General features: G+C 58.9%; 1 protein-coding gene across 8 annotated transcripts in view; it reads left to right on the top strand.

Annotated features, from left to right (window-relative positions):
- The window catches only part of GRM4 (glutamate metabotropic receptor 4), a 116101-nt gene extending 101991 nt beyond the window's left edge, over positions 1-14110 (top strand). For 5 of the 8 annotated variants that reach the window (XM_070585840.1, XM_070585841.1, XM_070585845.1 and 2 more), the window contains 3 exons: positions 926-1861; positions 8539-8785; positions 13110-14110. In XM_070585840.1, coding sequence (XP_070441941.1) covers positions 926-1861; positions 8539-8785; positions 13110-13159 — 1233 coding nt within the window. In that variant the 3' untranslated portion in view covers positions 13160-14110. Of the gene's footprint in view, positions 1-925; positions 1862-8538; positions 8786-13109 lie in introns of those variants that run through there. The other 3 variants (XM_070585842.1, XM_070585844.1, XM_070585847.1) reach the window with 2 other exon arrangements.
- Positions 14111-20959: the final 6849 nt, after the last annotated feature.

Raw genomic sequence — 20959 nt, 5'->3', positions numbered from 1 at the left:
CTGGTCATTCTTTCTCCAGGAGTGAGCATCCAGGGCAAAGGCAGAACCATTCTGGCCAGGCCTCTGCACTCCAAGTGTGAACTCTCCCTGAGAGCCGCTTAATTTAGAACAGATGCCGGCATATGGCCCCGAGTGCAGTGGGCTCCCTTTCTGCAGCCCCTGGAGCTCTTTTGGGCCTCTTGCTCACTTTCTAGAATTTTGTAACATGCTCAGCAGGGCGTGCCAACACTCCTGTGGCTCCTTCACTCACAGCAGTTACGTCTTGGGAGACATGTAACTGTGACCAGCACTAATTTAGAGCAAGATGTAAAGAAACGCTAACTCCTGGGCACACGTGAAGTGTCCTCTGATGAAACCTCTGTTCGTTGCTCTCTGCTGAACGTGACTCCTGAGGAAAGGAGGCCCCGTGGGCTGAGCCACAGGGCAGCGCATCTCACGCTCCAGTGTGCGCACGAGTATCCTGGGGGGCTTGTGAAAACTCAGATTCTGAGACGATAGGTCTGGGGTGGGGCCAAAACTTTGCATTTGCAGCAAGCTCCTGGGTGACGCTGATGCTCCTTTTTTGGGGACCACTGTGAGTAGCGAGCCCTTACAGGGTGGGAGTCAGGACTCCTGAGCTCTCTCTGCTCTGCTGTGTGACTCTGGGTTGTCACGGCTGCTCTCTGGGCTCAGTTTCTCCATACAACCCTTGAGAGTTTTGGATTTGATCAGGATGCCCCATATGTCAGCCATGCCTAAGTCACGTGGGGGAACTTATTTAAATCCAGCTGTTGGATTCAGCAGGTGCAGGTGGGGCCTGGGCAGCTGGATTTTAGCCATCTAACTGGTGATTCAGGCATGGGGCTACAGGGTGCCAGCCGGTAGGGTGGTCCCGGGTGCTGGGCGGCATGTCCTGAGGCCCACTCCTCTGTGCTGTCGTTGCCAGATAGAGCGGATGCACTGGCCAGGGAGTGGGCAGCAGCTGCCCCGCTCCATCTGCAGCCTGCCCTGCCAGCCAGGCGAGCGGAAGAAGACAGTAAAGGGCATGCCCTGCTGCTGGCACTGCGAGCCCTGCACAGGGTACCAGTACCAGGTGGACCGCTACACCTGTAAGACGTGTCCCTATGACATGCGGCCCACAGAGAACCGCACGGGCTGCCGGCCCATCCCCATCATTAAACTGGAGTGGGACTCACCCTGGGCCGTGCTGCCCCTCTTCCTGGCCGTGGTGGGCATCGCCGCCACGCTCTTCGTGGTGGTCACCTTCGTGCGCTACAACGATACGCCTATCGTCAAGGCCTCGGGCCGCGAGCTGAGCTATGTGCTGCTGGCGGGCATCTTCCTGTGCTACGCCACCACCTTCCTCATGATCGCCGAGCCTGACCTGGGCACCTGCTCTCTGCGCCGGATCTTCCTGGGGCTCGGCATGAGCATCAGCTACGCGGCGCTGCTCACCAAGACCAACCGCATCTACCGCATCTTCGAGCAGGGCAAGCGGTCGGTCAGCGCCCCGCGCTTCATCAGCCCCGCCTCGCAGCTGGCCATCACCTTCAGCCTCATCTCCCTGCAGCTGCTGGGCATCTGTGTGTGGTTTGTGGTGGACCCCTCCCACTCGGTGGTGGACTTCCAGGACCAGCGGACGCTCGACCCCCGCTTCGCCAGGGGTGTGCTCAAGTGCGACATCTCGGACCTGTCGCTCATCTGCCTGCTGGGCTACAGCATGCTGCTCATGGTCACGTGCACCGTGTACGCCATCAAGACGCGCGGCGTGCCCGAGACCTTCAACGAGGCCAAGCCCATTGGCTTCACCATGTACACCACGTGCATCGTCTGGCTCGCCTTCATCCCCATCTTCTTTGGCACCTCGCAGTCGGCAGACAAGGTGAGGGGCGGGGGCTGGGGGTGGGGGCCAGGGGCAGCCTCCTGGGGCTGACGGGCCTCTCACTCTGCTCCAGAAATGCCTTCTTTCAGGCCTCATTCTGCCTTCTCTCTCTGTCTCGAGTTTTTCTCCAGGTTCTGAGTTTGCTGTCTCCCGCCCTTTCTCTTTTCCTGCTTTCTCTCCCTTTTCTCCTTCCCCCGACGTTTGTCTCATCTCCCTCCTTCCTTTCTCCTCTCCATCAGCCTGGATGCTGCTCACTCTTCCATGCTTCCTTCTTTTCTAGACTCTTCTTTCCCTTGCCTCTCTCCCTACTTAGCCCATCTTCCCGTCTGTCCACTCCTCTCTCCTTCCTCCTCTGTCCGCCCCTCTCTCTGTCCTCACAGGACCCCCATGAGGTGGGAGATGTATCAGGCACTTGCTCCCTCCCTGGTCCCAAGCTGCCCCGAAGCCCAGGAGCCTGGGACCAGGCACTGTCAGCTGAGGGCCCTTCCTCAGCTCAGAGGGGCCGCCTCCTGCTGGCTCTGTCAGGCCATCCTGTGGTCTGAGGGTCTGGACACACCCCAATGGCCCAGTGGATTCTGCCCACATCCCAGTCCCAGTGCTGCCTGGGTGCCTGGGGGGTTTTATCTTGAAGGATTAGGAGTCACTGAAGACAGAGGCCAGAGACAGGAAGGATTGCAGGGACCGAGGGCCCCAGCTCCTGGTCTGAGCTTCATGTCTGATTGTGGGATCCTTGGCAAGCCAGCTGGCTGGCGGCCTCAGTTTCTTCATTGGTGGTCTGGGGCCACGGTCCTTCCCCTGAAGTCCTTACGGGGGTTGCGACGATCACAGTCACAATCCTGTGTAAGGAGGCTGGAGCTGAGGAGTCTGGAGGAGGGTGGCGGGGACAAGGTGGTAAGGTGAATGGTGTAGGACCCAGCAGCTGTGAGGAGGATGTTGGCTTTTAGTGTGGGCGAGAAGGGAGCCACTGCGGGGTTCTGAGCAGTGAGGGACACCTTGAGACGTAGGTTTAAAAGGGTCCCTGTGGCTGCTGGGTGGAGCCCCGAGGAGGGTGAGCCGGGAGCCGGATGGCCAGTGCGGAGGTTCCCGTGATGACTCCGGCAGGAGGCTGCTGATAGCAGGGGTGGTGAGCCGGGGATCCTGGCTGTGTCTGGAGCTGGGCTGGCGGCTTTCTGCTGGCCTGCATGTGGGGTGAGAAACGCAGAGGACAGTGAAGGATGGCTCTGTGGTTTTGGTATGAGGATCAGAAGGAGTGTCTGCACTCGGTGGGGAAGACGGTAGGGGAGCCGGTGAGCCTGGAGTTAAGGGGCGAGGGCTGGACTGGAGGCGTTACTGGGGGAGTCATCAGCCTATGAATGGCATTTAAAGCCGTGAGCCTAGGGGCGAGCTTCTAGGAATGCTTAGCTTCAGTGAGGCTGCAAAGCAAGGCCACCAGGGATGGGGTACTTGTCACATGCCAGACCTTGACCTGATGGCCAGCAGGCCCTACACCAGTGGGCAAGGGTAGATATCACCATCCCTATTCACAGATGAGGATATGGAGGCACAGAGAGGTAAAGTGACTTGTCTGAGGTCACACATCCAGTAGGTGGCATGGCTGGACTTGACCCTGCTCTGTCTAACTCAGGAGCCCCCACCCCAGCCCACACTGCCCCCTGCGGTTCTGGGACACCTCTCCTGCCCTGGGCTTCCTGGTGCCCACCTTTTCTCCAACAGCTCCTCAAGGGCAGGAGCTGCGCCCTCCACTCTGAATTCCTTGGGCCTGGTGCAGGGGCCTGTGGCCTGTCTCCAGTGGCGGCCCTGTGGGCAGGGGGTTCCAAGAAGCAGACCATGGGGCTGACAGTGCCCTGAGGTCCGAGATCAGGCCTGGCTGCAGGCCACCTCGCACACCTGAGCCAGAGCAGCCACAGGGCGCAGCTCGCACCCGCCCCCACCAGGCCTGCGGGAGGCCCCCCCCTGCTGAGGGCAAGTGCAGGCGGAGGGCCCCATGCCCCCAGCACCCAGGGGGCCCATGGAGCCAGCAGGGGAGGCCGCCCCACACTCCAGGAGGCTGGCAGCTTGAGAAATTACCCTCAACAACACCAGGAGGCCCCTTCCCACGCCTCCTCAGGGAGTAAAGGTACTCAGCTGGGAGGCCAACAGCGTGGTGGGTGAGCCCCTTGCTCTGCTCTCCCGTAATTTCCTCTGGCTGCCTGCCAGCACACCGCTCCCCACTGGGTCCCTGCCATCCCAGGGTGTGAGACCCTCCCACCTCCAAGCACGGGGCCCCTCATCCCCAGTTCCCCCATCTCTCCAGGCAACACCACCTGCCTCTGATTTCGCCCTTGTTAGGAGGCTCCCCTCAGCACTGTTTATGGAAGGGAGCCTCTGAGATTTCTTCTGAGGCCCAGAGATAGGCAAGGAGTTGCCCAGGGTTACACAGCAGGCTGGCCTCACAGCAACGTGTGGCCATAAGACCCAGCTCTGCCCCTGATGGTGTGGGACATGGGTTATGCCACTCTCCTCTCTGGGCTTCTGAATGAGGGGGGCTGGAGGAGATGAGCTCTGAGGTCGCTGCCAGCTCAGACCACCAGGCTTCTTATAGACGTGGGCAATCCTGGGGCTGTCTCTGGGCTGTGTCATGTCAGCTACAGAATGCTCCATCAGAAGCTGCAGGCCTGGCTGCTGGGGGTGTGTGTGTGTGTGTAAGAGAATGGAGTGGGTAGGGCTGTTGTGGGGAGTTGTGACATGGGTCTAGAAGTGTGTGTGTACAGTGTGTGTGTGTGCCTTCCTGTGCATGTTCAGCAGTGGATGGGTGGGGTGTGTGCACATGTGTGAAAATCGAGTGGGGGTGGGCAGGCGTGTGTGCCAAGGGGTCTGTGGCTGCTGGTGTGTGTATGGGTGTGCAGGCTAGGTGTGTGTGCCCTAATGTGTGTGTGCAGGTGCATGTGTGTGTTCAGGTATGTGTGCAAATGAGTGTGAATGGATCTATGTGTATGCAAATGCATGTCCCAAGGTGGAGGAAGGGGTGTGTATGTGAGCCTGTGTGCGTCTGAGTCAGGTATGAGTGTGTAGCTGTGAGTTCAGGTGTGAATGCGGAGATACACGTGTATATAGGTGTGTGTTTGTGGGCATGCGTGTGTGCACACACACTTTCAGGTGCTCAGCTGTGCCGTGCCACCCGGTGCAGGTGCTGGTACAGAGTGAAGCTGTCTGTGCTACTCTGTGAGCAGGTGGATGGATTCCCAGCGTCAGCCCGGAGTTCCAGGGCTTACCACTGCAGCCCTGTGGCATCACCCTGAGCCGTCCGGAGTGCGGGTTTACTGTGCAGCCAGGCTTGGGTGGGACGAGGCTGCAGAGGCTGGCAGGTTGTGGTGAAGTTTGTTTGTCCGGTTCATACAGATTTGGAGGATCTTGGTACCCGCCAGGCTCAGCCTGGGCGGAAGCACAGAGCAGGCAGAACTACTTGGTGTCCCCTCCAGGGCCCCTCACACCTGGCACCCACCAGGCCTAGCACAAAAACAGGAAACTCATCACCCACCTCCCCAGAGGCTCCTTTCTGTGCCCTTTGCCCCAGCCCATGGTGACCTCTGTCCTCCCCCATCAAACCAGCCCTGACACCTCCTTCACTCTGGAGAGCAGTGAATCGCAAGGCTAACGCAGGATTCCTCACAAAGGATGGAGAGTAGCAAGGGCCTGAGAGGAGAGGAGCCCGAATGGTGGCGGGTCTGGCACCTCCTGGCTGGGATGTGGCTGGAAGGGAGATGAGGTGATGTCCCATCCTGAAGGCTGCCTCCCCCTCTGCCTGCCTTCAAGACCTGCATCCAGGCCTGGGCCCCATCCCTGTGGGGCTGCCTGCTGGTCCTAGAGGTTCTAGGGGACCACTACGTCTCTCATAGGATCAGCATGCTACCACCTCCTGGTGACAACGTGCATCTTCACACTGGGGGATGCTGGAGAACAGTGGTGGGGTGGGAACTCCAGACCCTGGGGCAAAGAGAGGGACTGGGGGTGTGCAGCCCCACTTCCGCTTGCACAGGGCTGGCCACCCCCAGCTTAGGGCTGGCTAGAGGAGCCCCCAGGGTGCCTGCTGGGAGGGAGGAGCCCCAGCACACAGCAGGCAGCTTTGCCAGGTGTGACCTGCTTATACCCCTCCTTGTATTCTGTTTGCAGAAGGGCTGCTATGCTGAAAAGCAAACGAGAACAGAATGCCAAGGACTGTGCTCGTTCCTGTGCTCAGGCTCCATAGCTTTCAGGGCCCAGTGAAAAATGCAAACGAAGGCCCCTTGTTCAAAACGATTCAGGATTCAAGACATTGGCAGCAGGATGTTAAACCAAGCGTACCTGCCCACGAGGCTGGCTCTGCCTGTGTCAGTGGAAGAGGCCCAGCATCCACAGGGGGTCAGGGCCCAGTGGAATCTGGAACCCAGGCCCCTGACCCCCAACACACAGCTGTGTCCCCTGCAGGGCTCACTCTGCTTGGAGTGAGGGCCTCTACTCCTGTCCCACCAACTCCATGTGGGCCCAACTGTACCCCTCCAGCCGCCTCAGCAAGGTGGGGGCCAGGGCCTAAGATGGATATCTGACCTGGAAACACAATTCCTATCCCCAAGAACTCCCAGTGTAAAAGGAGAGACAGCCCCTGCCTTCAGGGAACCCCCAGTCTAATAAGGGAGACAACTGTGTCCCCAGGAACTCCCAGTCCAGAGGTGAGAACCCAGGAATAAATCTGTTCTTTTTTTTTTACTGAGGAAGATTGGCCCTGAGCGACCATCTGTTGCCAGTCTTCCTCTATTTTGTATGTGGGTTGCCACCACAGCATGGCTACTGACGAGTGCCGTAGGTCAGCACCTGGGAACTGAAGCCAGGTCGCTGACGTGAAGTGTGCTGAACTTAACTGCTAGGCCACAGGGCCAGCTGCGCAAGCCTGTTCTTAATTAGCCCAGAGCTCCCCTGTGTTCTCCAAGGGTCTTATGTGACACTCTGCAGCCTGTGTCCCCCTCCTTCCCCCCTGGCCATCAGCCTTTCTCAGGGGGTGGAGGGTGGCCAGCACCCTCCTGCTGGCTCGTCATGACCCTTCCTGGCCCACATGCTGGGAGGCAGCTCTGTGCCTGTGGGTGAGAGTGTGGTTGTGTGAGGACAGGGGATGACTGTGTGTCTGGAGGGGTGTGTGCTCCCTGGGGAACAGGCTCTCGCTACCCCGAGGCTGTGATGTTTTCCTGAATGGCGGCCGATGAACAGCCTCTGCACGCTCCCAGCCTCCTTCCACACGGTGCTGTGCAAGTTTCGAGTGGCTTCACGGCCTGTGCTTGGGCAGCCTCGAGGTTTGGGGGAGGCAGGTGCTGTCAGCCCATTGCACTGATGAGAAAACTGAGGGCCAGAGAGGGGACAAGACTTCCCCAGGTTCACACACCTCCCTCTTCGTGGACCCTAGAGCTTCTCTGGCCCCTCCTCCAAAGGTAGGAAACCCCGGGAAAGGTGGTTGGAATGAAGGCCTTCAGCTCCAGGTCCTGAGGCATTTGTGAAGAGAGGCAGGAGATGGGGAGCATATGAGAATAGAGAAACCTGGCCCCTCCTCTCGGGGGGCTACCAGATGAAGCCAGGGACCCTGTGACCTCAGGAAGCAAGTCCAGACCCATGCAGGGCTGAGTGCAAGGAATGGAAGAAGTCATGGGGGGTTGGATAGAGCTGGGGCTCAATGAGAGCTTCCTGGAGGAGATGGCACATCAGCCAGGCCCCAGGGGAGGGAGTCCAGCCCCAGAAACAGCAGATTTAGGGGGCAGAGCATCCTGATTTCCCCATATCCAGACCGGGGTTGGGGGGCACAGCCTGGGTCTCCCCTGGCCCCACCCCGGCCAAGGGCAGCCAGAGGGGCCGCTGAGGCCTGGGGAATGGGAAGGGAGGAAGGGAGGCAAGGAGGGGATCCCATGCAGGGGCAGTGGGAATTGTCAGGCCCTGCCTGGAAGGCCCTGCTATTAAAGAATGGATTAGCCGACACCCAGATTAATGGACTTTCATTTTGCTAACCATCTGTCACCGTTAGTGCTGGCGAGCGAGCGTGAAACGAGCTTTGACTGTGCTGCCACCGTGGATCGCATTGGGCGCTGGGGCTTGCGTGCCAACAGCCCGCTCGGCACAGTGGGGCACGTGGAGGGGCAGTCACTGAGTGGGGGGCCTGGTGGAGGGCTGTGGCACGGCCACTGTGAGTTACTCCAAGGCGCCACAGGTGGTGTTCATCTCACTGCCAGCCCTGTGCAGGGGGCTGCTCCTGAGGGTCAGCTGGGGTCCCCTGAGGGCCCTCCCCCAATTAGTATCTAACACTGGGAAACACTTCTATGCGCTTCCGTGTGCCAGACGTTGTTTTACACACTTTTACCATTTTAAGTCATTTCATCCTCACAACAGCCCTATGAGGTAAGTCCTATAATTATCATGCCCATATTACACGTGAGGAAACTGAGGCACAAGGACGTGACTTGTCCACGATCACACAGCTGGAAGTGGTGGAGCCAGGATTTGAATCCGGGATTCTGGTCTAAAGGCCAGCTCTCCATCACGACTCCCTTCTGCCGGAAGCCAGCGGGACACAGGGCGCCGGGTCTGTCCTCCCGTGTCTGTCCCTGGGGTGGGCGGCGGAGGGGGGGCTCAGGGCCCGAGGCCAGGGCGGAGCGCGCTCTGACCCGCCCCCGGCCTGCCCCCAGCTGTACATCCAGACGACGACGCTGACGGTCTCGGTGAGTCTGAGCGCCTCGGTGTCCCTGGGGATGCTCTACATGCCCAAGGTCTACATCATCCTCTTCCACCCGGAGCAGAACGTGCCCAAGCGCAAGCGCAGCCTCAAAGCCGTCGTCACCGCGGCCACCATGTCCAACAAGTTCACGCAGAAGGGCAGCTTCCGGCCCAACGGCGAGGCCAAGTCCGAGCTCTGCGAGAACCTCGATGCGCCGGGTGAGTGCCCGGCCCCGCCCCCTCCCTCTGGCCACGCCCACCGCCCTCTGGACCCGCCCTTTCTCGGAGAAGGCCAGCCCCCTACCCCACGTTCTGGCCCGGCACCGCCCCGGAGCCAAGCCCTGGGGGACACTGGGAGAACCCTGAGGCTGCAGGTGAGTGGCCACCCGCCCAGAGGCAGCTCCGGGAGAACCTTAAGGCACCAGGTTGCACCCCTCTGCTGCCCCCCAACCTCGGGTTCTGGTAGCCAGGAGAGAACCTCCAGGTCCCACCACGCCCTTCCGGGGGTCTCTGCGTCTCCTAGGGTGGGGCCCTGGGGGCACCTGGTCATGCGCGGTGATGTGAGATGCCCGGATTTCTCTGCCCTGGCGCCCCCGTCTGGTCCGGTGCCTTCTGGGAGAAAGGGTTGTCTAGGGGTTGTCCTGACCTAGCTCATGACTTTCTGGAGACTTACCCTTACCGTGTCCCATCCCTCAAGGCCGTGCTCTGCTAGTGCAGGAGCAGGTATGTCAAAAGTTCCTGAACCCAAAGGGTGACACTCATGGTGCTGCGACAGACCACAGAGGGTGGGGCCTTCACAGAGAGCTCTGATGACACCTCGTTGACATGGTTGCAGCTGCTCAGGCTGGTCACCTGGGGACAGGCCACAATAACCCACTCCTGCCAGACAAGGAGGGGTGTGGAGTCGTGGTGAGGGGAGACCCAGTGTTCCCAGCCTCCTGCTTCCTGCAGGGGAAGGATGAGAGCTGCCCACGCCCCCCGCCCCTCTCAGTGTCCCTTGCCCCCACTGTCTCTCAGCTCAGTGACAACAGGGGCTATGGAGGTGCCGGGCAAAAGCAAGCTGATTAATTCTGGGGACAGCCAGATTGAGGGGCCGTGAGTGGGAGGGGTGGGAAGGCATCACTCCTGTGGAGCAGGGACATTTTTCACTCTGTCACTGGCGGGCCACGTATCTTTAAACAAACAACAGAATAAATAATTCAGGGGCCCGACTGCAGACAGATTGGGTGCAGAGACACAGGGCCAACAAATGGGGGTTGTCAGCTCGTGCCTGCCGCTGCCCGGCGAATTGTTATCTGAGGCAGCGGAGACTGAAAACAAGCAGGATGGGCCTGGGGCCCTCTGCCCACACCCGCTTGTCCCTTCCCCTCATACTGAGGATGCCTCTGGAGTGTCACTGTCCTCATCCTGTTCTCATGGCTGTAGTCATTTCAGCCCCCTTTGCCCACCATTTTGCAGGGTTTGAAGAGTATTCCCGCCCACCCCACGGCTGAGAGCTAGCCCAGGGCTTATTATCACCCCATTTTACAGATGAGGGAATCGAGGCTCTGACAGGTTCGATTTGTCGGAAGGACCATGTGGCAGATGCTGAGCTCCCGTGTACCGTGAGGGCAGGCCTGGACCCCAAGTCTCCTGACCCCTGACCAGAACTCTTCCTCTTAAGCCTCCCACTTAGCTCCTGGGGGCCCCGGGCAGACTCCTTGCTCCCATTTTCCAGATGGTGAGGCTGAGGCTCCGCTGAAGGGCTCTGGGCCCCTGGCTTGTAGCTGAGGGCTGAACGCGCTTCCCAGTTCTTCAACCCCGTGGACTGGATTTTCTAGAGGAGGCAGCTCTGGTCTCAGAGGGACCATAGGGCCCCAGCTGTCCCTCACCACCTCGCCACTTTCTCTCACGCCCCGCCCACCTCAGTGCCCCGCAGCTGCCCTCAGGTCCCCATTTTCCTGCAGTCAGCAGACATTTTGCTGCTGCAGCTGAGGTTTTCCTTCACCTCTGAGCCAGACCTGCTGACGGGTTTACAGGTTTGGAAACTCAATTTTATCAGTTCACCCGAGATAATGGAGCCCTGGGGACCTGATTCTCCCCAGCCCGGCCTGCAGGCGTGTGATGCACGAGCCAGCTGCCGCTCTTTTTCTGAAGGTGGGGGACAGAGTGGGGTGGGGAGAGCCCCTCAGGAGAAGTCTAGGCAAACAGGGCCACCCCTCTCGTGGTATAAATGGAGAAACTGAGGCCTAGCAGGGCAGGGAGGGAGCTGCCTGAGGTCCCAGAGGGAGTCTAGGGCTCCTGTCTCCAGAGCACTGATCCGTGTGACCTCCCACCTCCCTTTCAGCACCTTCTGCCATCCCCGGGGCCCAGCCTCCAGTCGCTCAGCCCTGCCCCAAGTGTGCCTGGCTCAGGCCTCCGCCTGGATGCGGCCCCGTCAGAACTGACCTTCCCTCTTGGTCAGCCAGCACCCTGGAGGGACATGGGTCACTTTAGCGATGAAGGTGGGACTTCTTTGTACCATGTAAGGTGCTGTGCTGTGTCCTTATTCTCTTCCTGCAAGTTGTGGGCAGCATGTCCTTCCATTAGCACCTGTCCCATTGGCACCTAAAACTTGAGCCTTCACTGACGTTGCGCAGCCAAGCGATTGTTCATCTTCTGCTTGAATCTTTCTGCTGACGGGGAGCTCAGCTCCCAGGTCAGGCCACCACTCCACTCTCAGCTCTGGCCAGGAGAAAGTTCTTCCTTTCGCTCAGCTGCATGCTGACCCTCCTGCCTTCCCACTGGTCCCTGGGTGTGCCCCTCTGCTCACCCCACCCCCAACAAGTTTGCCTCTTCCCATGCTTAGTGGGCCCCCGAGAGTTGGACACAGCAATCCTGCCTGTACGAGTGGGCTTCCGGTTACACTGCTGTGACAAAGGGGCCCCAGAACAGAGTGATTCAAATCAGACAGACGTTTCTCTCTGATATAATAGTGCAACGTGGGTGGGCCGAGGCGGGGACCCGGGTTCCTTCCATCTTGTTGCTGCATCAGCTCCCAGAGGGTTGTCCTTGTTCTCACGGCTGAGGCTGCTTGCCCTCCATGTCTGTTCTGCCCACGGAAGGCTAAAGAGAGGAAGTACAGGAGAAACAATCTATTTTGACATGAAAGTTGCACACAGCCCTTCCTCTCATATGTCATTAGCAGGAATGTGGTCGCCCAGGGCCACACTTAGCTGCAAGGGAACCTGGGAAATGTAGTCCTTAACTTGGCCGTCATGAGCCCAGCAGAAACAGAGAGAGCACTTGGGGGGGACAGCATGAAGCCTACCACACTGCTCCCCTCATGCCCTCTTCTCCAGGCCAGGCGCTCCGGATGAGCCTGGCAGATGCACCTCCTCTCTTGAGCTGACAGGATCCTGGCAGAGGGTCAGGGCAGCTTTATGACAAAGGACACCATGATTTTCTCCCATCTAGCCTCCTCTCTCTGCACCAGCAGACCAGCCCCCACCCCAGGCAGCAGTTCTGTCCTGGATTATTCTCCACTGAGCTGTCCTCCAGGCCCTGGAGGGAGACCTGAACCCTGGCAGGACAGGACCAAACCAAGGACCTGGCTGGGCTCCTCCCTCTGGCCTCAGTCTCTCGTTTTTAAAATGGGAACAACATGTAGCTGACCTCCTCAGTAGGCTGCTGTGAGGTCTGAACCCTGGCGGGTTCAGGTACGGGGTACACACATGCTGCCCTTGAGGGCTGGCATTGTCACCCAGCTGTGGGTGGGGGAAGGGCCCCAGGGAGGCTGTGGCCTGAAAGTGGGAGACACCTAGACCTGCAACCCCAGAGCCAGTGGTGGGCGAGGAAGGGCCCGAGAGGTGGGTGCAGATAAGGGAGGCTCAGGCTGAGGCGACGTGGGGACGCCCAGAAATGGGAAGGATAGCTGCACAGAGGGCCCCGGGGGCCAGAGCACTGCCATTTCCCTTGGGCATGGGGAGAGGAGTTTCTGGTCTTGCAAGGCCCCTCTCTGGGTCCACTGTTTGTTTCCTCTGTCCCCTGCCCCGTCTCTGCCCCCAGGCTACCAGGCTAGTATGTTTCATGTCTGCTCTTCACAGTGCTCCTCCAGAATGTGTTGAACTTCTGAAAAACTTCCCTTTGATAATACATGAAGGTTACATGATTATATCACAAATAAAAACGATTCTCCTCAAGTGTGGTGAAGTCAGGAGGTGGCAGGGACTCCCCCAGGGAGACCCTCATAGGCGGTTGGGGTTGGGAGGGAGTGCTCAAAGGAGGGGTCGTATCTGGAGTGACAAAGTGAAGAGGGAAGGGCCCCCCAGGCCAGCAGCCCAGCCCCCGCAAAGGTGTGGGGCGGGAAGGATGTGCGAGAGGCTGGGTTGAGTCCGGGGTTGCAGGGAGCAGTGGGGGAAGCAATGGGATGGGCGGGTGGGGCCGGCTCATGGTTCGGGGGATGTGGACTGCTCAGTTCAGGGGTCTGGACTTGATGCTCCAGGCAGGGGAGTGTCTGTACAGAAGGGGGGTTTAAAGAAACCAGCCCCTAACACGTGGGTACCCCTGGTCTCTTTCCTTCCAGTGCTGGCCACCAAACAGACCTACGTCAGCTACACCAACCATGCAATCTAGCTAGGCCGCCGGAGCCAACAGGAGGAGGAGGAACCGAGGCTCTTGTGGATGGTGCGTCTGGCCAGGGCCACTCCCAGGGGCCCAGCTGACGTCCTGCCTGCCCGTGGGCACCCACGGACATGGCTTGGTGCTGAGGATAGCAGAGCCCCGGTGGTCACTGCTGGGCAGCCTGGGCAAGCCGGGCAGGCGACAGGAGGAAGACGAGGGGCGGGGCAGCTTCAGGCCATCCCAAGAGCCTGCTTCTTAGACCAGGGCCCCTCCTGGCCCCAAACCACTGGGGCTCAGGGTTCGAGGGCCCAAGTGCTGGTTTTCTGTCCCCCTCTGTCTCTGCCTGTCCCACTGGTGACCTCTTTGTCTGTCTCCATCCCTGTCTTTATTTTCTCTTATCTCTTTGTCTCACCTTCTTTTCTCTCTGTGTGTCTCTGTGCATCTGCATCCTCTGCTTTTCTGCATCATCTTCTTTCTGCCCCTGCCTCCTCTGCCTCATCCTCTCTCCGTCTCCAGGTCTCTCCCATTTTTCTCTTGTGCTCCACCTGAGTCTCTCCTCTCGTGCATTTTTCTTCCTGTCCTCAGCCCCCTCCTCACCTTCACTTACATCCAGCCTCTGCTCCCTCTCCTGGCCATCCTTTCCTAAGTCATCAAATCTTACGTGTCGCAAAAAAGAAAAAAGGAAAAAAAAATCAAAACACAAAAATGCCAAAACAAAAACAAATCTCAAGTGTGTTGCCAAGTGCTGCGTCCTCCTGGTGGCCTCTGTGTGTGTCCCCGTGGCCCGCAGCCTGCCCGCCTGCCCCCGCCCGTCTGCCATGTGTCCTGCCCGCCTGCCCCTCCTGCCGATGACACGGAGTTCAGTGCCTGGGTGTTTGGTGATGGTTATTGATGACAATGTGTAGCGCATGATTGTTTTTATACCGAGAACATTTCTAATAAAAATAAACACATGGTTTTGCACCCCGGCTCTACATCCACTGAGGGTCCTGCGGTGGGACCCCAGGCGAGGCCCGCAGCTGGAGGGCCTGGAGCTGGAGGGAAGGAGGACCTGGGTGATGGAGACGTGGGGCTTGGGATGGGTGGAGGCTCCTGTCCGGGGGCATGGAGAGGCCTTGGGCAGGCAGGGACCAGGACACTGCAGCAGGATCCAGAAGTCAGCCCCTGGTGGTCCCCTAAGGGGGTGCTCTGTTCCTGTGCCCTGCCCTGCAGCCTGGTCTCTCCTCCAGCTCACATCCCTCACACCTGGGACCCCTCACCTCACTCCATAACCTGCGCCCCTTCTCTTTGCCCAGCCAGGAAGTTCTCCTCTTGAGAAGTTGGCCCAGCACCCACAGCCCTCCCCTACTGCCTGTCCCGTCTCCAGGCCACAGGTGCTAAGATGATGTGTGTCTGTCCTGGAGATCGGTGTGGCGTGTGTCCATGTGGTCAGGTGCACGCCGCAGGGATGCGTGTGTGGCTCCCCGCAGCCCTGTGCGTGTGCAAGTGTCTGTTTTGGCTGCATGTCTGTGTGTGCTCCTAGCACCTCCATACGCGTGTTTGTCTTGTGTGGGTGTCTGTCTATCTGTTTAGGCCCAAGTGGCAGTGAGTCCACATCACACCCACGTCTGAGGATGCCTGTCTCGGGCCGGCGGCGAGTGTGCATGTGTGTGTGCACGGCAGCTGGCTTCCTTGGCAGGTTGGGAGAGGGAGTGGGGAGCAGCTTAGGGGCTGGGCCCTGCCGGGGGTAAATTATAGAGCTGGCGACATAATGAGGCCACAAGCAGCAGCTGGAGCCCAAGCTGCCTGTACTGCCCCTTCCTGGCTCGCCCCGCCCCCAGGCCCACACGCCCTCCCACCTCCTCGGCCAGCTGACTGGGGTGTGGGGCACGGTGGCCAAGGCCTGGAGGGACCCCAGGTGGGAGCCAGGCAGGGCCTGGGTGTGGGTATGTGTGTAGAGGTGAAGCTGGGGCATTAAATAGTGCCCCGCGTTCGTGCCCCCTCCGTGAGCCCATCTCACTCCTCAGGGGAGGCCAGGCCTCACGCACACCTGTGCTCAGGAACCCCTTGTCCCTGGGGGCTCTGTGAGACTGCGGGGGCACCAGCTCTAGGCCCAGTAAGTATCTGTGTACAGGCAGGAGGGGGAGGGGGCGTCTCACCGATCGCTTGCTTTCACAGGATGATCCCTAAGACCGCCTGCCCCCAAGAATGGACTGTACCCAGTGTCCCAGCCGAATCGAATCGGGCAAAACTAGGTTGTCAGACCAAGGGTGTTTGCCAGAAGCTCCCAGGGCGGTGTGTGTGTGTGGGGGGGGGGGGGGGGCGGGGGGAGGGAGGGGGAGCGGGGGGGAGTTGGATGCAGGGCGGAGTGAGGCCAGTCCTCTGATGGTGCCCCCAGCCTGGCACCTTGTCCCCTCTCTGACCTGTTTCCATCTCAAGGCAGTTGCCATACTGAGGCCAAGGCTAGACAGAGGGCCTGCCTGGAACCCAAGGATTTGATGCTCAACCCAGGACTTTCCCAGGTGCCCCCCACATCTGTGGAGCCCCGCTGCTACGTTCCAGGGGGGAGAACCACCTTCCTTCCCAGGGGGGTGCTGTCTCTTCTGCTCCCCTCAGCACTCAGGAGAGGGCAGGGGGGCCATGTCAGCCTTCAAGGCCTCCTGGGAGGAGACAGAGGTGACGGAGGGTCAGAGCCAGGGAGCCTCTTGGTGGGGCTTGGACTCATCAGGCATCCCTGAGGCTTGTCCTGGTCCAGCCTGCTGGGGCTCTGAGAAGGGGCAAGTGGGAGGGGGCGCTCCCAGACAGATGGAGCGGACATAGCCCCACCTTCAGGGACTGTCACACAGCCTTGCCCTCAGGGAGCTTCTAGTGTGATGGGGAAGACACAGCCCTCAAGGAGCCAAACAGCCTAGAAATGCTGATGGTCCCAAGGAAAGGTAATTATGGGAATGGAGTGGGTTAAGTGGGGAAGCCTTGAGTGGGGTCAGAATTCAAGCAGCTGAGTCTGGGGAACAGAGGAGAGGTGTGTGGGCTCCACGGGCCTGAGGTAGAGAGGGAGACCATTCGCCAGCAGGACTTTTGGAGGTCAGGCCTGCTGCAGTGGTGTGGGAGGGTGGGCATCATCTATCATCCAGAAGGCACAAGCCAGTGAAGCCAGGGTGGGATCCCACACGTGGGCCTGGGCAGCACCTGCTCTGATGTGTGCAGTGGGGAAGAGCCGTGGGCCCTTCCTGGGCCAGGTGGCTGCTCACCTTTGCTCTCCATCCCATATTATTAATTCCCAGGGCTCATGTGGGACACCCAGGACAGGTGGACCAATGCTCAGTGTCTTCAGAATTGTGTATTTCAGTAAGATAGGGGGCATTGCAGTGTCCCTGGCTCGCTGGATGGAGAGCTGGCAGCTCTCAGAGACCTTTGCTTTGCAGGAGGGGTGATGGGGTCTCCACAGGCTCTGTGCTCGCCCCTCCTTTGGGGCTCAGCCTCCCAGGGCCCAGAGGTGCTACCAGTGGCGGTTCCCAGGCTGTGCCCTCCTCAAGGGTGGCATGAGAGGACTGGGCTAGTAGGGATTCTAACCCTTCCTGAAGCTTTGGACCGTACATACTCTGGGCCCCTCCCCAGAAGGATGGATCTTAAGCCTGTGAATGGGGCCAGGCGCAAGACGTTTTACAAGGTCCCCAAGGGACGCACTGTGCAGCCCAGGGGGCCAGGTGGATCAGTGGCTTTCAAACCATTCCAGCGGCAGAATCCTTTCTTTAAATCAGCATCAGCATCCCTGGAAACTGTTAGAAAAGCAAATTATGGGCTCCACCCCAGGCCTGCTGAACTGAAGCTCTGGGGGTGAGGTCCCGCTGTCCGCTGTCCGTCTTACAGGCCTTCCAGGTCCCTGGATACAAAACCAGGTTTGAGAACCACACCTAAAACTGTTGAAAAGCTAAGGTGTGTGACTGACAAGTGTTTGGGGGGGGGGTTAGGGGAGGGTGGAGTTCAGGCCTCCGGCTACCAGGACCCACCTGGGGGCAGAGTTTCTGGGATGCTGGAATTTCAGTGCTAAAACCAGGGAAGTCCCAGAAAAACTACAGAGATTGCCCCCTCCTCGTCAGATTCCCTTCTGTACTCATGTGTTCAACAGGTGTTAAGTACCTGCTACAGGCCGGGCCGCAGGGATGCCGCGGCGGATGAGACAGGTGTGGTACCAGACCTTGGGGTTTCTGCAGCCAAGAGGGAACAATGCCCACTCAAGAGCTTTTTGGGGCTCAAAGCCAAGACGGGGCTGCTACCAGCCCTGTGCAGGAGCCCACTGAGCCACTGGGTCGGCTGGGCACACAGAAAACTTTTGTGGAACCCCTGGGACCCTGAGGACACAGCTTCAGAAGCCGTATACAAGCCCGGGCCCCTTCCGGCTCCTATGAGCTGGTGTGAGTTCCAGCCTCCACAGTCTGTTCCTCCCATCCTGCCTTCTCAGGTCTTGGAACAGAGGCAAAGGGGGCCTGTTACACCATGCCTGGTGCCCCGCTCCACCTCTGCCTCCAGGCCCACCGAGGGGTCCCTGGAAGCCCCCAGGAGGTGCTGAGCATCCAGAGGCTGTGTGGCCCCTCTCCAGCCAGAGGACAGGCCGTGGACCCTTTCTTTTTGATGGTTTCACTGGGGCATGCTGCTCCCTCCTCCCGGCCTGGGGTTTCCATCTGCCCATGGAACATCGGGAGGAGACTGAGGTGCTCTTCCTGGCACCTGGAGCTCCTCTCTGCCCTCCTGCCTGCCCTGCACTGCCCCGGCTGTCCCACAGGGCTTGGCCCTGGCTCTCAGCTTCCCAGGGCTTGGACCTCCCCACAGATACCCTGGCACCGAATGGCACTCAGCGCCAAAATCTTGCTTCAGTTGGCAAAAGCAGCAATTAGCATCTAATGAGGCTTCTTGCTTTATTTTTAGGTAACCTCAAGGCCCTGCCTGTGTAATTCAGCCCGCCATTGCTCGGCAGATAATTAAAGCATGTCACCATAATTTGCCATTTTTTTTTTTATAAAGCCTGTAATTATGTTTTTATTGCAAGTGAGGGAGGAAAAGAGGAGGGAAAGAAAACAAAGAGAGGTGGAGTTGGGGCAGGAAATGGGGCTTGGCTCCCTTAGCCCGGCTCCTCTCCTCCAGCAGCGGAACCAGGAGGCCCCATTCTGGGTGCAGCTTCCCCTAACCTCAGGCCTGCCTAGATACTCCCTGCCCCAGACCCCTCCTTGTTGGCTTCCCTTGTCTACACTTTGGAGTCCTTCTCCGGTCTGGTTAGGAGGCCTTCCTGTTTTTCCCCCTTTCCTTATAAAACCAGCCCCAGTTTGCTTCAGACTGTTGCAGTAGGCAGGAAGCCGGGGTAGCTGAAACCAGAGTAGCCACCAGTTGATGGTTTTGAGCTGCACACAGCACCTGGGAGTTCTCGATACTGTTCTCCTGTTACCTATGTTTGAAAATTTCCATAATAAATAGTTAAATAAAACTCCCCTCCCAAGAAGGTGTCTGCTCCCAGAGCTTGGCACCTGAGGGCTGCTCTCAGGGGCACTTGTGACTTGAGGTTCTTTCTAACTATGGGGTGAAGTGCTGTCTTTATGCACCAGGAGCTGCATTTCAGTCATTCTTTTGGTGTTGGCGAGTAGTGGCGGGCCCTCTTTCCTGGGGCATCTGAAATCAGACTCTCCGAGCCTGCAGGTCATTCTGGGAAGAGGCAGGGCTGTTTCAGGGAGCCCAGTGCCCCAGAACATCTTCCCAACTGCCTCAGCCTTCAGGGCATGTTCTCCCAGAACCCCTCAATCGGCTGGCAGCCGTGCTGGAGTCAGGTACCAGTGGCCCTGATGGTGTGGACGGGGGGCAGGTAAGTTTGAAAGATCTGATTTTGAAAGACCTTCCGGATTACCTTAACTCCAGTAGCAAGCAGCCCCTCCACCACTTTCTGAACACCGCTCAGCCCAGACATCAGAGTACGCACATGCTGGCTTGTTCATTATCTTCATCCTCCCTCTAGAATGTCAGCCCCACCAGGGCACGGATTTTTGTCTGTTTGATCACAGCTGAATCCCCGGGCTTAGAACAGTACCTGGCACACAGCAGGCATATAATAATTGTGTGCTGAATGAATGAACTGGGGGGAGGGGGCCGGGCTGGAGATGTAGAGGGCCCTATTTAGCTGTGTCTGCGCCGCCCCCAGTGCTCAGTTCTGTCTCTGAGCCTGCCCCGAGTCCAGTGGGTCACCGCTTCCCTGGAGCTTCCCAAGGCCTTCCCTAGAGGCCTGAGGAGAGCAGGGATGCAGCACGCTGGTCACTGGGGAGGGAACTGACCCCCTCCTCCCCCCCAGGATGACTGGCGCCTGGAGCTGGAAGCAGGAGACCTAAATCACTGCCAATAACTCGCTGTGTGCCCTTGGGCAAGTGGCTTTCCCTCTCGGCCTCAGTTTCTTCATCCATAAAATGAGGGATTGAGCTCTGAGCCCTCAGAGCCTGGGTAAGCAGCCAGCAGTACAGAAGGGGAGGCCAGTGCAAAGAAGTCTTTTGGGGCCCGTTGCTATGGCAACTGTGCACACACTAAGGGCTGGGGAGGGAGGGACTTGAGTATGGAAATCAGGCCCTTCCTTAGGTTTCCTCAGCCCTGGCTGGCTGGCTGGCTGTGATGGGAGCAAGAGGCTTGTTAACATTGTGGGGCAGTGGAAGAGGATGGAGAAATGGGGGGAGGGGGTTGTTGGGGAGCAGGGGACCAGTCCAGGGTGGGCCTGCCAGCCCTGCACACTGCCACAATGTGGCAGATGGCCTTGTCAGTGAAGAAAGCATAGCACTGGATGTCTAAGCTGGATCCATGGCCAACCCCACCCCCCATCCCCACCCCACACACAGTAGCAGAGGAAGAAACTGAGGCCCAGAGAGTCAAGAGGCTTGACAAGACTTGAGAGGCCCCAGAAGGACCCTCCCCATCACCATCCTGATCAACCTAGAAAGTTAGGGGAGTGTGGTTTTCACGGGGCCCCAGTAACACTATCCCTTCTGAGCTCTGGGGGCAGCAGGGGGCCGAGCTTGGAGGGAGGGACCCACCTGGTCATCCAGTCAACCCAAGCAGGTGGACAGCTGTGCCCGCACATGATGGGCAGAGGTGGGGGCGGGGGAGGGCAAACACAGAGAGGATGACTGAGGGCTGTGGGGTTAGAACCCTGGCTTTGGTCTCTGTGACTTGGGCACCGGAGTCACTCAGCTCCCTGAACTTCGGTTTCTGCATCTGTGAAACAGAGATAATATCTGAAGATGATTTCAAGACTACAAGATCATCACAGGAACACAGGAGGTCAGGAGTGGACAGGAGCCTGCCCTGGAGTCCACCCTACCCTCCAGGACACTACGCTCTCCTCTCCTCCTCCCGCACCCCGACTCGCCCTCCTCTGTGGTTTCGGGCTTCTTTCCTTCCCCCCACTCCTCAAGTGCTAAGGCTCCCTCTGGGGCTCCAGACCTCTGTCCATTCGCTCTTTTCTTCTTCCATCTCAAAAGTGCCATGGCATCTCTCATCTAAACCTGTGGCTTTCCCAATACTCCACACTCTCCCTCTCCATGCCCCTGCCTCCCTTGCAGTCAGGTTGAAGCCATGTGACCAGTTCTGGCCAATGAGCTGTGGGGAGTGACAGTGCCCATCACTTCTTAGCATGGGTGTACCTCCTCCGGGCCTCTCTTCTCTTGCTGGGGCAAGCTTGGAAATCACGTGTTGAGACGGTGGCACATAAGAGGGCATCTGGGTCTCTGAGCCACTGGCTGGAGGAGAACCTCTGCCAACCCATGATGAACTTTGTATGAACAAGAAATAAACTTCTCCCATGCTAAG

The sequence above is a fragment of the Equus przewalskii genome, chromosome 19 (assembly GCF_037783145.1).
Source record: "Equus przewalskii isolate Varuska chromosome 19, EquPr2, whole genome shotgun sequence".
NCBI classification, from domain to species: domain Eukaryota; kingdom Metazoa; phylum Chordata; class Mammalia; order Perissodactyla; family Equidae; genus Equus; species Equus przewalskii.
Note: the sequence above shows the minus strand (reverse complement) of the source record. Positions and strands in the feature narration are given on the sequence as shown.